This window comes from Pogoniulus pusillus, chromosome 20 (genome assembly GCF_015220805.1).
Source record: "Pogoniulus pusillus isolate bPogPus1 chromosome 20, bPogPus1.pri, whole genome shotgun sequence".
Classification (NCBI taxonomy): Eukaryota; Metazoa; Chordata; class Aves; order Piciformes; family Lybiidae; genus Pogoniulus; species Pogoniulus pusillus.
Genome location: NC_087283.1, coordinates 22,974,128 through 22,987,709, shown reverse-complemented (window position 1 = coordinate 22,987,709; position 13,582 = coordinate 22,974,128). Strand labels below are relative to the sequence as shown.

Below are 13,582 nucleotides of genomic sequence, written 5' to 3'. Positions count from 1 at the left end.
GCGCGGAGCGCTCCGGGGGCCGTGGGGCGGGGAAGAGCTCTCGGGTGACCGAGCCCAGGCCTTCGCCCCGCGCCGCCAGGGCAGCGCCGGCCCTCAGCACCGCAGCTCCGCGGCCTTGGCACCCCTGCGGGCATGGGCACTGCAGCGCGGCCCTGGGCAGCCCGGGCCGGGGAACAAATGTTGCTCATGTCCGACCCCAGCCCCTGCGCAGCTCCAACCCATTTACATCCCCAGGGCTGTGCCATAACCCATCTGCAACCTCCTTCCCACCCCAACCCACACTCCCAGCCTCATGCACACTCCAACCCCACCTGCATTCACACCCACGTCCCCAGACCCATTTCCATCCATATTCCCTTCCCCCATCCCCATCCTCTCCCCGTAGGGGAGGTTCTGCATGGCCTCCTCTGGCCCCTGCCCAGCAGCTCCAGGCCCTTCCTGTGCTGGGTTCCCAGAGCTGGAGGCAGTGCTGCAGGGGAGGGCTGAGCAGAGCAGATTGGAGGGGCAGAATCCCCTCCCTGTGCTGCTGCTCTGCCCTCTGTGCTGCCAGCTCCTGCCCACAGGGCACCCCCAGCACCCGCAGGCACACAGCTGCTGCTCCTCCAGCCGCAGGAGGCACAGCAGCAGCTCCTCAGGGGCCTTTGGGCTGGTCTCAAAGTGCTTTGCTTTGTTCTCTGCTGACAGATGCCCACCAGACAGATGTTCTCTCTGGATGGCAGCTGCGAGCTGAGGCTGGGGATGGCTCTGGATCCTCACTGCTGCAGGAGGGAGCCAGGGACTACCCTGGTATGGAAAAGTCCATCAGGTGCTGGGCAGTGCCCAGGCACAGAGCCCGTTCCTAGGCACCCCACGCTGGTAGCCAAGGGGCACACCTGAGTTGTGTCCCTGCAGCTGGAGCTACGACAGGCCCCGGGGAAGAGCTTGCTCTGGGCAGCACTGGAGGGTTGCCAGGCAGCCCTGGAGAGCTTCCACGTTTGCAGGCTGGTGGCCAAGGGACACGCAGCTGCTCAGCCCTGACCCTTGCCTGTGACGTTGCAAAACTGTGCGCTGAGGGGGTCTGTCCTTGCCCGACCGGCCCTGGCAGAGGGGCGAGACGGAGCCTGGTGCCCAGCAGGGAGGGTGCTGGCCGCAGGAGAGGGCAGCTGAGCCCTGCCAGGCAGGCGGCACAGCCACGCAGAGCAGGGGCACAGGCAGAGCAGCTGCCCAGACGGCTGCCTGCGACGCTCCCTGCCCGGGCACGACACTTGGCTGCTGTCGCATCGCCCTTGGCTGCCAGGCGAGGTGGGGGATGGTGGGTATGGAGCAGGGCCAGGGGACCGGGGCAGAGGAGCTCCTCCAGCCAGGAGCTGATGCAAGCCCTCGTGGGAAAATGTGAGAGAGGCGAGGAGCAGCAGGCACCTGCGGGGCCGGGGGCAGCGGAGCAGAGGCAGCATGGCAGGGCTCGGGCTCCGCTCCGTCCTGGTGACCGGCGCCAACCGCGGCATCGGCCTGGGGCTGGTGCAGCACTTCCTGGCCATGCCAAGCCCACCCAAGTGGGTCTTTGCGGGGTGCCGGGAGCCCAAGGGGCAGCGAGCGCAGGTGAGGCTGGGCTGGGACGCGCTGGGCAGGGCTGGGCACGGCAGGTGGCGGCAGGGCGGCAGCTGCAGCAGGGAGGGGGCTTGCGAAGGGCTGGGGGTGCAGCCGGGCACCCACGGTACAGGGCAGCTGGGCTGGGCTGGGCTGGGCTGGGCTGGCTGCGGGGCCAGCTGGGCAGGGCACCTCCGGAGGGGACAGTGGCATGTGCGGGTGGCACGGAGCCCAGTCCCATGGGAGGAGGGAACAGGGTGCTGGTGTGAGGCAGGGCTGGGATGGAGCCAGAGCAACACCAGCTGTGGCTGGGGAAGGCTGAGCCTCTGCACAGCCTCTCCTGCCTGTGCCCACACAGTTGCTCTCTGCAGGAGCTGCAGAACTTGGCCTCCAAGCACCCCAACCTGGTCATCGTCCCTCTCGGTAGGTGCCCCGAGGTGGGAGTGCCTCACCCTGGTTCCTCTGCCCACTGCCAGGGCACGGCGCACAGCCCGGCAGCCCTGTGCCAGAAGGGAGCTGTGCCAATGGGCTGGTGCCTGCAGGGACGCTGGGCATTGCCATCTCTCCTGGTAGTGGCCCCAGCCCCAAGGGAACATCCCCAAGGGGACACAGAGCAGCCCAAGGCTCCAGGGGGATGTGGGCTCTGAGCTGCCCTGTCTTGGCTCTGCAGAAGTCTCCGACCCTGCCAGCATCAAGGCAGCTGCAGCCAGAGTTGGGGAGCACCTGGAGGGCTCGGGGCTGAACCTCCTCATCAACAATGCTGCCATTGCCAGGATCATTGCTCTGCAGGAGGAGACCCTGGAGACCATGAGGCAGCTTTACACCACCAACACCATCGGGCCCATGCTGCTGGGCCAGGTGAGAGCCTCCCCCAGGCTGGGCAGGAGAAGAGCTCACAGGAGAGGACCTTCCTCTGCCCGAGTGGAAGCTTCGGGGCTGCAGCCTGCAGCTCAGCAGCCGCAGCCTGTGGGGCTGCTGTGTGCCCCCCACCTCCTCTTCTCTCCTGCCAGGCATTCCTGCCCTTGCTGAAGAAGGCTGCCCAGGAGAGCCCAGGCGCAGGGATGAGCTGCAGCAGGGCAGCCATCATCAACATGTCCAGTGCTGGAGGCTCCATTGGCAATACCCTGGGCTGGGACCTGATGCAAGTTGTCTCCTACCGCTGCAGCAAGGTAGCCCCAGGCCATGCTGGGCACAGATTTGCTGCCCTTGCCCTGGCACTGGGACATGGCTGCCTGCAGCCACCCTTCTTCTGCCCCCAGCAACCTCTCCTGTGTGCCCACAGGCTGCCCTCAACATGCTGACCAAGTGCCAGTCCCTGAGCTACCAGGAGCACGGCATCCTCTGTGTGGCTCTGCACCCTGGCTGGGTGCAAACCGACATGGGCAGTGCCGCAGGGCACCAGGTACGAGCCCCAGCTTGGCACAGCCCTCAGTGCAGCTGCCTCCAGTGCTGCTGCCCTGGGACCCTGCCCCCTGGCCCCTCGCTGCCTGGCCCTGGGTTCCTGGTGCCTCCCCTCCCCTGGACTCCTGCTGGGCCTCGTGCCCAGGCCTGGCACTCTCCCCTCATCCCGAGGGGCTCCTTCCCCTGGCCACAGCTGCACCAGGGCAGCCCTGAGCCAGGCCTGGGCACATGCTGCCTGTGCCCCTCTGCCCACAGCCCCCTGTGACGGTGGATGCCAGCGTGCGAGGGATGCTGAAGGTGCTCTCCTCCCTCTCTGAGAAGGACACTGGCACCTTCCTGGACTGGGAAGGGAAGGTGGTGCCCTGGTGAGATGCCAGCCTGGCCTGCTGGCAGCGGGGCCCTGTGCCACTGCTCCCCATGCCAACACCTCAATAAACCTCTGCCTGTGAGTTCCTGGCTCTGCTGTGATGCCAATGCCTGGGGGTGGCCCCTCCCTGGGCACCTCTCTCCTCGCCTCTGGAAGTGGCACTGCCTGTGACCATCCCATGACCCACAGCTGTCACTGGGGTGCCCATGAGTGGCAGCCTGCAGGGCCTGTGGCACCATCACCACCCTCTGGAGATGTTCCCTGCAGAAGGACACAGAGCCAGGGCAGGATCCCCTCTGGAGGCACCTCCCAGGCACCCCCAGAGCTGGTGACCATCCTGAGCACCCAGGGCTGCCTTGCCCCCTGCCCAGGCTTCTGCTCAGCCTGGGCTGCCCGAGGGGCTGGGGGTCACTGAGACCCTCAGCCCTCTGCCCTCTGCCCTTGGTGGGTGATGGTTTGGCACATGCAGGACAGAAGGACATGGCTGGACCTGGGGCTTGGGGCTGGGCGTGTGGAGAGAGGCCAAGGAGAAGCAGGTCAGGCATGGAAACCACAGAACTATGGAATGGGCTGGGTAGGAAGGGACCTCCAGAGGGCATTCAGTCCAAGCCCTGCAGGGACGTCCTCCACTAGATCCACAAGATCCACTAGATCCCTTAACTGTCTCCAGGGATGAGGCCTCAAGCACCTCCTTGGGCAACCTGCTGCAGTGTTCCAGCAGCCTGCTGGTGCAGAGCTTGTTCCTCACATCCAATCTCCATCTGCTCTGCTCTCATTTCAAACCATTGTCCTCCTCCTGGCACTGCCAGCCTTTGGCAAAAGTCCCTCCTCAGCTCTCCTGGAGCCTTTTCAGGCACTGTCAGGCTGCTCTGAGGTCTCCCTGAAGCCTTCTCCTCTCCAGGTTGAGCAGCCCCAAGTCTGCCAGCCTGTGCCTGTGGCAGAGCTGCTGCAGACTCATGCTCATGGCAGGCTTTGGGGCACCAATGTAGGCTCTGGGACAGAGCTCCCCAGCCCCTAGCAGAGGCCAAGGTGTAAAATGAAGCCCTTTGGTGTGTGTGCATCTTGGAGACCTTTCAGCTGGAGGCTGCTGAGCAGGGACACTGCAGGTCAGCTCTGGCATTGCTGTCCTGGGCTCTGTGTGTGGACAGGGCTGGGCCACAGAGCTGCTCCCCAGCTCCTGGGCACTGCTGTACCACCAGCACGGGGAGGGGGAACTGGCACTCTGCCAAGCTGAGCTGGCATCCAACGAGAGCTGGGCAGAGGGAACCTCCTGAGGCTCAGCAGGGACAGGAGCAGAGTCCTGCAGCTGGGCAGGAGCAGCTTGTTAAGGAATCTGGGTCTGGGGTAAAGGGCACTGAGGCCGATGTAAAAATAATGAACTGATTCATTAATATGTACAGAGAAAACTTCCCCAAACTGCTCTACAAGTAACCCACACAGCTCTCTGACGTGGCTGGCAGAGCTGTTCTGCAGAATGTCCACACACCCCCAGACTAAATGATGTGGGAGCCACCTTTGGAAAGGTTTCCAAGCAGAGAGCCTTGCAGCGCCAGCTGCCGCTGAGAGCTCGGGCGTGAAGCTTTGGCAGCTCCAGGGCGGGGAGTTCGGCTGCTCGCTGCTCGCAGGTCTCAGCGTCTGTGCTCCGAAAGCATAAGCAGGAGCAAATGGCGATGGTGCAAGGCAGGAGGAGGTCTCAGCTTCGCCACGCCACTGTGGCACAGGCGCCAGAGGAGCCAGGGAGACACTTGGTGCAAGCCAGTCCAGTCCGGGCACTGCCTTCCAAACAAGTGTCACAGACCTTTCTCCAGAAGGCTTCTGTATCACAGTGTCACAGTGTCACAGTGTCACAGTGTCACCAAGGTTGGAAGAGACCTCACAGACCACCAAGCCCAACCTGTTACCACAGAGCTCAAGGCCAGACCATGGCACCAAGTGCCACGTCCAGTCCTGCCTTGAACAGCTCCAGGGACGGCGACTCCACCACCTCCCCGGGCAGCCCATTCCAGTGTCCAATGACTCTCTCAGTGAAGAACTTTCTCCTCACCTCCAGCCTAAATCTCCCCTGGTGCAGCCTGAGGCTGTGTCCTCTTGTTCTGGTGCTGGCCACCTGAGAGAAGAGAGCAACCTCCTCCTGGCCACAACCTCCCCTCAGGTAGTTGTAGACAGCAATGAGGTCTCCCCTGAGCCTCCTCTTCTCCAGGCTAACCAATCCCAGCTCTCTCAGCCTCTCCTCGTAGGGCTGTGCTCAAGGCCTCTCCCCAGCCTCGTTGCCCTTCTCTGGACACGCTCAAGCATCTCAATGTCCCTCCTAAACTGGGGGGCCCAGAACTGAACACAGTACTCAAGGTGTGGTCTAACCAGTGCAGAGTACAGGGGCAGAATGACCTCCCTGCTCCTGCTGGCCACACCATTCCTGATGCAGGCCAGGATGCCACTGGCTCTCTTGGCCACCTGGGCACACTGCTGGCTCATGTTCAGGTGGGTATCAATCAGCACCCCCAGATCCCTCTCTGCCTGGCTGCTCTCCAGCCACTCCGACCCCAGCCTGTATCTCTGCATGGGGTTGCTGTGGCCAAAGTGCAGCACCCTGCACTTGGAGCTATTGAACTCCATCCCCTTGGACTCTGCCCATCTGTCCAGGAGGTCAAGTTCCTGCTGCAGAGCCCTTCTGCCCTCCAACCCAGCCACATCTGCCCCCAGCTTAGTGTCATCTGCACACTTGCTGATGACTGACTCCATGCCCTCATCCAGGTCATCTATGAAGATGTTAAAGAGGATGGGGCCCAGCATTGACCCCTGAGGGACACCACTAATGACAGCTGCCAGCTGGATGTGGCACCATTCACCACCATTCTCTGGGCTCGGCCCTCCAGCCAGTTCCTAACCCAGCACAGAGTGTTGCCATCCAAGCTAGTGTGGAGCAGGCTGGAATGTTTTGGTGAGAAGAACTAGGTCACAGGCTGTGAAAGGAAAACGATGGTGATGTCTGCTTCCCTCATAGGCTGGCTGAGATGTCTAAGAGCAAGGAATAAAAACATAGCTAACCACTCCCACTCCTGCTGGGGAGCTGGCTGAGCTGCATCTCTCTCTCTAGCCTCTCTGACTAATCCACTTTGCTTCCTAACCCCCTGGCTGAACCTCCATTTTTCCTTGGCACTGGGGTAAGGTTGAGAGGGGTAGGGGGAAGGTAAAGGGGCGGTTGGGAGCTCCTCCTGGGGACTCAGGTTTCTGGGAGGGCTGTTGTGTTTCTGTATTACCTTTTACCTTGTCTGTCTATAACTGTATATACTGTAACTATCTGCTTGTACACTGTGCCAGCTGTAAATATAAGCTTCATTCATATTACCAGAGCCAGCTGAGTCTAGTCTGGGTGATTTCTGAAGTGGGGGGGGGGGGGGGCAGGGAACACCCAAACCATCACAGCTACACACTGCATTAAACTGGAATTGGTGAATGTACTTGGTGAGAAATGATATACTAATTAGCGTAGACATTCGTCATATGCCCTCAGCAAGAGGTGCATTGTGTCTGAGCAATCCAAGTCAGCAGAGTCAGGCACAAGCCGCAGGCTGCAGCCTTACGTTTGTTTCTATCTGTTACACCATTCCCTGAGGTCATCCCAACCTTCTCTTTTACCTCACCTCAGCACATCTGAGCTCCTGCACTCTCGCCTGTCCGTGGCTTGTGTTCCAGAATTTCAAGTTCCAACAGCTGTACCGTGCCAACAGGGCTTTGCTGCTGGCTCAGGCCAGATTGAGCACGCTGTCTGAGATGGCCCACGGGCACGAGAGAGGTCTCCTGTGGCTCTCTGAACGTCATCGGGTCAGCAGCCGCCTGGGCAAAGCAGGGTCCCAGGTTTGCAGGCTGGAGCAGTCCGACAGAGTGCTGTGTACAGCAGGGAGGCAGCCCTGGGGCTGGCAAGGCAGAGCAGCCAGGAACACGCGGTCCGAACAGCCCTGGATTGATGTGGAGTGTGGTGGCCCAGAGCGGCAGGTGAAGAGACAGGCAGCAAACAGAGCGGCAGGTGAGGAGACAGGCAGCAAACAGAGCGGCAGGTGAGGAGACAGGCAGCGAACAGAGCGGCAGGTGAGGAGACAGGCAGCGAACAGAGCGGCAGCACAAGAGACAGGCAGCAAACAGAGCGGCAAGAAAAGAGACAGGCAGCAAACAGAGCGGCAGGTGAGGAGACAGGCAGCAAACAGAGCGGCAAGAAAAGAGACAGGCAGCAAACAGAGCGGCAGGTGAGGAGACAGGCAGCGAACAGAGCGGCAAGAAAAGAGACAGGCAGCAAACAGAGCGGCAGGTGAGGAGACAGGCAGCGAACAGAGCGGCAGGTGAGGAGACAGGCAGCAAACAAACAAAGCAGCAGCAGGCAGCAACCAAGCAGAGAACTGAGTGGTGAGAGGGGAAAGGTGAGAGGTGAGAGGGGAGAGGGGAGAGGGGAGCGGTGAGAGGGAGCGGTGAGAGGGAGTGGTGAGAGGGGAGAGGTGAGAGGGGAGAGGTGAGAGGGGAGAGGTGAGAGGGGAGAGGTGAGACGGGAGCGGTGAGAGGGGAGAGGGGAGCGGTGAGAGGGAGCGGTGAGAGGGAGTGGTGAGAGGGGAGCGGTGAGAGGGGAGAGGTGAGAGGGGAGAGGGGAGAGGTGAGAGGGAGAGGTGAGAGGGGAGAGGTGAGAGGGGAGAGGGGAGCGGTGAGAGGGAGCGGTGAGAGGGGAGAGGTGAGAGGGGAGAGGGGAGAGTGGTGAGAAGGGAGAGGTGAGAGGGAGCGGTGAGAGGGGAGAGGGGAGAGGTGAGAGGGGAGCGGTGAGAGGGGAGAGGGGAGAGGTGAGAGGGAGAGGTGAGAGGGGAGCGGTGAGAGGGGAGAGGTGAGAGGGGAGCGGTGAGAGGGGAGAGGTGAGAGGGGAGAGGTGAGAGGGGAGAGGTGAGAGGGGAGCGGTGAGAGGGAGAGGTGAGAGGGGAGCGGTGAGAGGGGAGCGGTGAGAGGGGAGAGGTGAGAGGGGAGAGGTGAGAGGGAAGAGGTGAGAGGGGAGCGGTGAGAGGGGAGAGGTGAGAGGGAAGAGGTGAGAGGGGAGCGGTGAGAGGGGAGAGGTGAGAGGGAAGAGGTGAGAGGGGAGCGGTGAGAGGGGAGAGGTGAGAGGGAAGAGGTGAGAGGGGAGCGGTGAGAGGGGAGAGGTGAGAGGGAGAGGTGAGAGGGGAGCGGTGAGAGGGGAGAGGTGAGAGGGGAGAGGTGAGAGGGAGAGGTGAGAGGGGAGAGGTGAGAGGGGAGAGGTGAGAGGGGAGAGGTGAGAGGGGAGAGGTGAGAGGGGAGCGGTGAGAGGGGAGAGGTGAGAGGGGAGCGGTGAGAGGGGAGAGGTGAGAGGGAAGAGGTGAGAGGGGAGCGGTGAGAGGGGAGAGGTGAGAGGGAAGAGGTGAGAGGGGAGCGGTGAGAGGGGAGAGGTGAGAGGGGAGAGGTGAGAGGGGAGAGGTGAGAGGGAGAGGTGAGAGGGAGAGGTGAGAGGGGAGAGGTGAGAGGGAGAGGTGAGAGGGGAGCGGTGAGAGGGGAGAGGGGAGAGGGGAGAGGTGAGAGGGGAGCGGTGAGAGGGGAGAGGGGAGAGGGGAGAGGGGAGCGGTGAGAGGGGAGAGGGGAGAGGTGAGAGGGGAGAGGGGAGAGGGGAGAGGGAAGAGGGGAGAGGGGAGAGGGGAGAGGGGAGAGGGGAGAGGGGAGCGGTGAGAGGGGAGAGGGGAGAGGTGAGAGGGGAGAGGGAGCAGTGAGAGCGGTGAGAGGGGAGAGGGGAGAGGTGAGAGGGGAGCGGTGAGAGGTGAGAGGGGAGCGGTGAGAGGGGAGAGGGGAGAGGTGAGAGGGGAGAGGGAGCAGTGAGAGCGGTGAGAGGGGAGAGGGGAGAGGTGAGAGGGGAGCGGTGAGAGGTGAGAGGGGAGCGGTGAGAGGGGAGAGGTGAGAGGGGAGAGGGGAGAGGGGAGAGGTGAGAGGGGAGAGGGGAGAGGTGAGCGGTGAGAGGGGAGAGGGGAGAGGGGAGAGGGGAGAGGGAGCAGTGAGAGCGGTGAGCCTATGCATGGCTGTGGGCCGCCGCTAGTGACCTTTGGGCACATACCAGGCAGTCGGCTTTGGGCAGCCGCCACAGCGCCCCGGGCCAGGCATGGTGGCAGGTCTGGCTCCCCCGGCATGGGCCGGGCGCCTGGGCTCACGCAGCCTGGGCCCTGGGCAGGCCAGGCTCTATGGCGCCAGGCCCCCTGTGCCCCTTCTGTGCCAGCTGAATGTGTTCTCTGCTGTGGCAGTTAGGTAAACAGGCACAAGCCTAGGCTGGGCCCCGGGGCCCTCCACGACAGCCCCAGGCAGCAGCACGGCCCAGGCTTGTCCTGCTGGGAAGCAGCTCCAGGGAGAGGCCTTGGAGTGCTGTGGGCAGCAAGGTCTGCATGGGGCAGGAAAGTGCCCTGCTGGGCAAGAGGGACAATGGCATCAGGCAGAGTGTGGCCAGCAGTGGGGAGGTTCTGCTGCCCCTCTGCCCTGCCCCGCTGAGGCCACACCTGCCCTGCTGTGTCCAGATCTGGGCTGCCCAGGACCAGAGACAGGGCAGGGGTCTTTGGGGGGTGCCCAGTGGCAGGAAAGGACCAACAGGTCTGAGCAGGTTCCAGCTGAGCAGCAGGAGAAAGTTGTTTGGTGTGAGGGTGCTGGGGGCCTGGAGCAGGCTGCCCAGAGAGGCTGTGGAGGCTTTGACCTGCCCTGGGCACTGTGCCCCTGGGCAAGCTGCTGTGGGTGCCCTGCTGGAGCAGGAGGCTGGAGTGGGTGAGCTGCAGAGGTTCCTTCTAGCCCTTTCATGCTGTGCTCCTGTGAAGACTCACAGGTATGGGCATGCTGCTGTGTGCCCTTGCAGAGGTGTGATGTGCCAGTCTGATCAGCCTGCTGTGCCAGGCTCCAGCTCCTCTCTGCACTCTCGGGCCCCTGAGCTCTGCCTCTGTGCTCATGCTCAGACAGGACAACTTAGCCAGGCTCTGCAGGCTGGAGACTCTGCCTGGAGTGCTCTGAACCCTGAGGAGCAGCAGAGCCATCCTCCTGCCTGCCTGTTCTCACTGCTGCCCTCGGGGTGGCATCCAGCTGGCTGGGGTATCGTTGCCACCAGCGTTATGCAGCCAGGACCATCGTGGAGGTGTCAGGGAAACATCTGGGGGCACTCTGGGGAGGTCAACCTGCTCCCTGGGGCTGCCAGACCTGAGGGGCAGAGAGCAGAGGCACAGGCAGCTGCAGGGGCATCCCAGGCTGCTCCATGGCACAGATTCGTGGCGTTGGTTGGCCAGTGCCACCCCCACCGTGCCATGGGCAGGGGCACCTCCCACCAGCACAGCCTGCTCAAAGCCTCACCCAGCCTGGCACTGAACACCTCCAGGGAGGTGTTTTTGATCCCATTCTGTGCTTCTGTGCTCCACAACCTCCCTGGGCAACCTGTGCCAGAGCCTCACCACCCTCAACCTGTGCCAGGCTCTGCCCACCCTCACTGACAACAATTCCTCCCTCCTCTTCACTCTCCCTCTCCCCTCTCCCAGCTCAAAGCCATTCTCCCTCCTCCAGGCACTGCCAACCCTTGCCCAAAGTCCCTCCCCAGCTCCCCTGCAGCCCCTTCAGGCACTGCAAGGCTGCTCTCAGCTCTCCCTGCAGCCTTCTCCTCCCCAGGCTGCACAGCCCCAACTCTGCCAGCCTGTGCCCACTCTGCAGCCTCTGAGCATCTCCATGGCCTCCTCTGCCCCTCTCCAGCAGCTCCAGGTCCTTCTTGTGTAGGTCTCTTGAAGATAATCAGAGAGGTCCAGGTTGGAAAAGACCTCAAGGATCACCTGCTCCAAGCTTGCCAGTCCCACCCCGCTTCCCACGGCTCTGCCCTGGCCTCTGCCACAGATGCCTGAGAGACCAAGACTGGCACAGATGTACCCAAGGTATTGGCAGACTCTGCTGCTGGCACACTGGCACAGATGTACCCAAGGCTCTGGCAGACTGTGCTGCCACTGGCACATTGGCACAGATGTACCCAAGGCTCTGGCAGACTGTGCTGCCACTGGCACATTGGCACAGATGTACCCAAGGCAGTGGCAGACTGTGCTGCCGCTGGCACACTGGCACAGATGTACCCAAGGCTCTGGCAGACTGTGCTGCTGCTGGCACACTGGCACAGAAACATCCATCCCAGGACAAAGCCATGATGCCCCCAGGTCTGCTCTCCTCTCCCAGGGCAAGGCTGGGCAGTGCTGTTTGGAAATAGAGCTGGGAGGCAGAGTGGGCACAAAGGCAGTGAAGGCTCTCAGCACTGAACCCATGGCTCTCTGAGCAGCTGTGAACCTCAGGGCCAGCTCCTGAGCTTGGTGACAAAGGACAGCACCAGAGGAAATGCTTCCAGCTGTGCCAGGGGAGGGTCAGACTGGAGGCTGGCAGGTAATTGCCTCCAGCACTGGTGTGCCCAGCAGGAGGGGGACACAGAGGTGTGGAGTGAGGCCACAGAGGTGATGGCAGGGCTGGAGCAGCTCTGCTGTGAGCACAGGCTGAGGGAGCTGGGGGGTGCAGCCTGCAGAGGAGAAGGCTCCAGGGGATCTCAGAGCTGCTGCCAGTGCCTGCAGGGAGGCTGCACAGAGACTTTTCACAGGAGTGTCCCCTGACAGGCCAAGGGGAATGGATTTGCAGTGAAGGAGAACAGGTTTAGATTGGATCCGAGGAAGAAATTCTTCCCTGGGAGGGTGGCAAAGCTCTGGACTGCATTGTCCAGAGAGGTTGTGGATGCCCCTGCCTGGAGGTGTGCAAGGCCAGGCTGGAGCCCTGAGCAGCCTGGGCTGGCTCAGAGACATCTCTGCCATGGCAGGGGGGGAGCAGATGATCTCTGAGGTCTCTTCCAGCCTAAGCTGTTCCATGATTCCATGACTCTGTGATACTGCTTCCCAGAGAGGGCTCTCAGACACAGGCTCACAGGTGTCAGGGGTGGGAAGGGACCCAAGGAGCTCATCCAGCCCAACCCCCTGCCAGAGCAGGGCCACACAATGCAGCTCAGGGCACACAGCAACACTTCCAGACAGGGCTGGGAAGGCTCCAGAGAAGGAGGCTCCACAGCCTCTCTGGGCAGCCTGTGCCAGGCTCTGGGACCCTTCCAGCCAAGAAGTTGCCCTTGTGCTGAGCTGAGCCTCCTGTGCTGCAGCTTCCATCCACTGCTGCTTGGCCTAGCCCAGGGAGCAGTGAGCAGAGCCTGTCCCCCCTCCTGCCCCCAGCCCTCAGAGAGTTGCAGACATTGATCCAATCCCCTCTCAGCCTTCTCTTCTCCAGCCTAAGCAGCCCCAGGGCCCTCAGCCTCTCCTCCCCAGGCACTGCTCCAGGCCCCTCAGCATCCTCACAGCCTCCCCTGGACCCTCTCCAGCAGTTCCTGTCCCTCTGCTCCTGGGGAGCCCCAAACTGAAGGCAGTGCTCAAGAGGAGCTCTCAGCAGGGCAGAGCAGAGGGGCAGGAGAAGCTCCCTGGCTCTGCTGGGCACACTCTGCTGAGTGCCCCCCAGGCCCCCATTGGCCTCTTGGCCCCCAGGGCACATTGCTGTGCCAGGGATGCTCTGCCCCAGCACCCCCAGGGCCCTCTCCTTGGGGCTGCTCTCCAGCAGTCACCTCCCAGCCTCTGCTGCTGCAGTTTGCTCTTCCTCCCCAGGTGCAGGACTCTGCCCTTGGCCTTGCTGAGCCTCCTTTGGCTCCTCTGTGCCCAGCTCTGTGCCCAGGGCTCTCTGGGTGGCAGCACAGCCTGCAGCTGGCTCAGCCAAGCCTCCCAGCTTGGTGTCAGCAGCAAACCTGCTGAACAGACTCTGTCTGTCTGTGCCCTCAGCAGTGGCACTGATGAAGCTGTTGAAGAGGACTGGGCCCAGCTCTGGTCCCTGGGGGACTCCACTGGTCACAGCTCCCAGCTGGACCTGGCACCACTGATCACCACCCTCTGAACTCTCTCTTGTACCCAGTTCCTGACCCACCTCCCTGCCTGCTCTGCCACCCCACACTTGCTGAGCTGGCTCACCAGGATGCCCTGGGGGACGGTGTCAGAGGCCTTGCTAAGGTCAAGGCAGACTCCATCCACTGCTCTCCCAGCACCTACCCATTCCAGACTCTGGGATGCTCTGCCCGGGGCAGGGCTGCAGTGCCCACACCTGGGGGTGTTGCACAGGCTGCGGAGCTGGGGCCTGGGTTTGGTGCTGAGCCTGCAGGGCTGGGCTGAGGGCTGGGCAGGCTGAGCTGGGAGCTCTCTCCCAGTTGGC

At 62.5% G+C, this 13,582-nt stretch overlaps 1 protein-coding gene across 4 annotated transcripts; it reads left to right on the top strand.

The window, feature by feature from the left end:
- The first annotated feature begins 526 nt into the window (after positions 1-526).
- On the top strand, positions 527-3,416 carry LOC135184649 (C-signal-like). Of its 4 annotated transcripts, none has more exons than XM_064160652.1 (6): positions 527-786; positions 1,938-1,989; positions 2,237-2,424; positions 2,577-2,735; positions 2,849-2,968; positions 3,223-3,416. In XM_064160652.1, the coding sequence occupies exons 1-6, from the start codon at positions 685-687 to the stop codon at positions 3,334-3,336; spliced, it is 735 nt and encodes a 244-aa protein (XP_064016722.1). In that variant the 5' UTR covers positions 527-684; the 3' UTR covers positions 3,337-3,416. The 4 variants fall into 4 exon arrangements, with proteins under 4 accessions (XP_064016722.1, XP_064016723.1, XP_064016719.1 ...); XM_064160653.1 differs by having other exon boundaries at positions 562-786; positions 2,356-2,424; XM_064160650.1 differs by lacking the exon at positions 527-786 and adding an exon at positions 1,338-1,578.
- Positions 3,417-13,582: the final 10,166 nt, after the last annotated feature.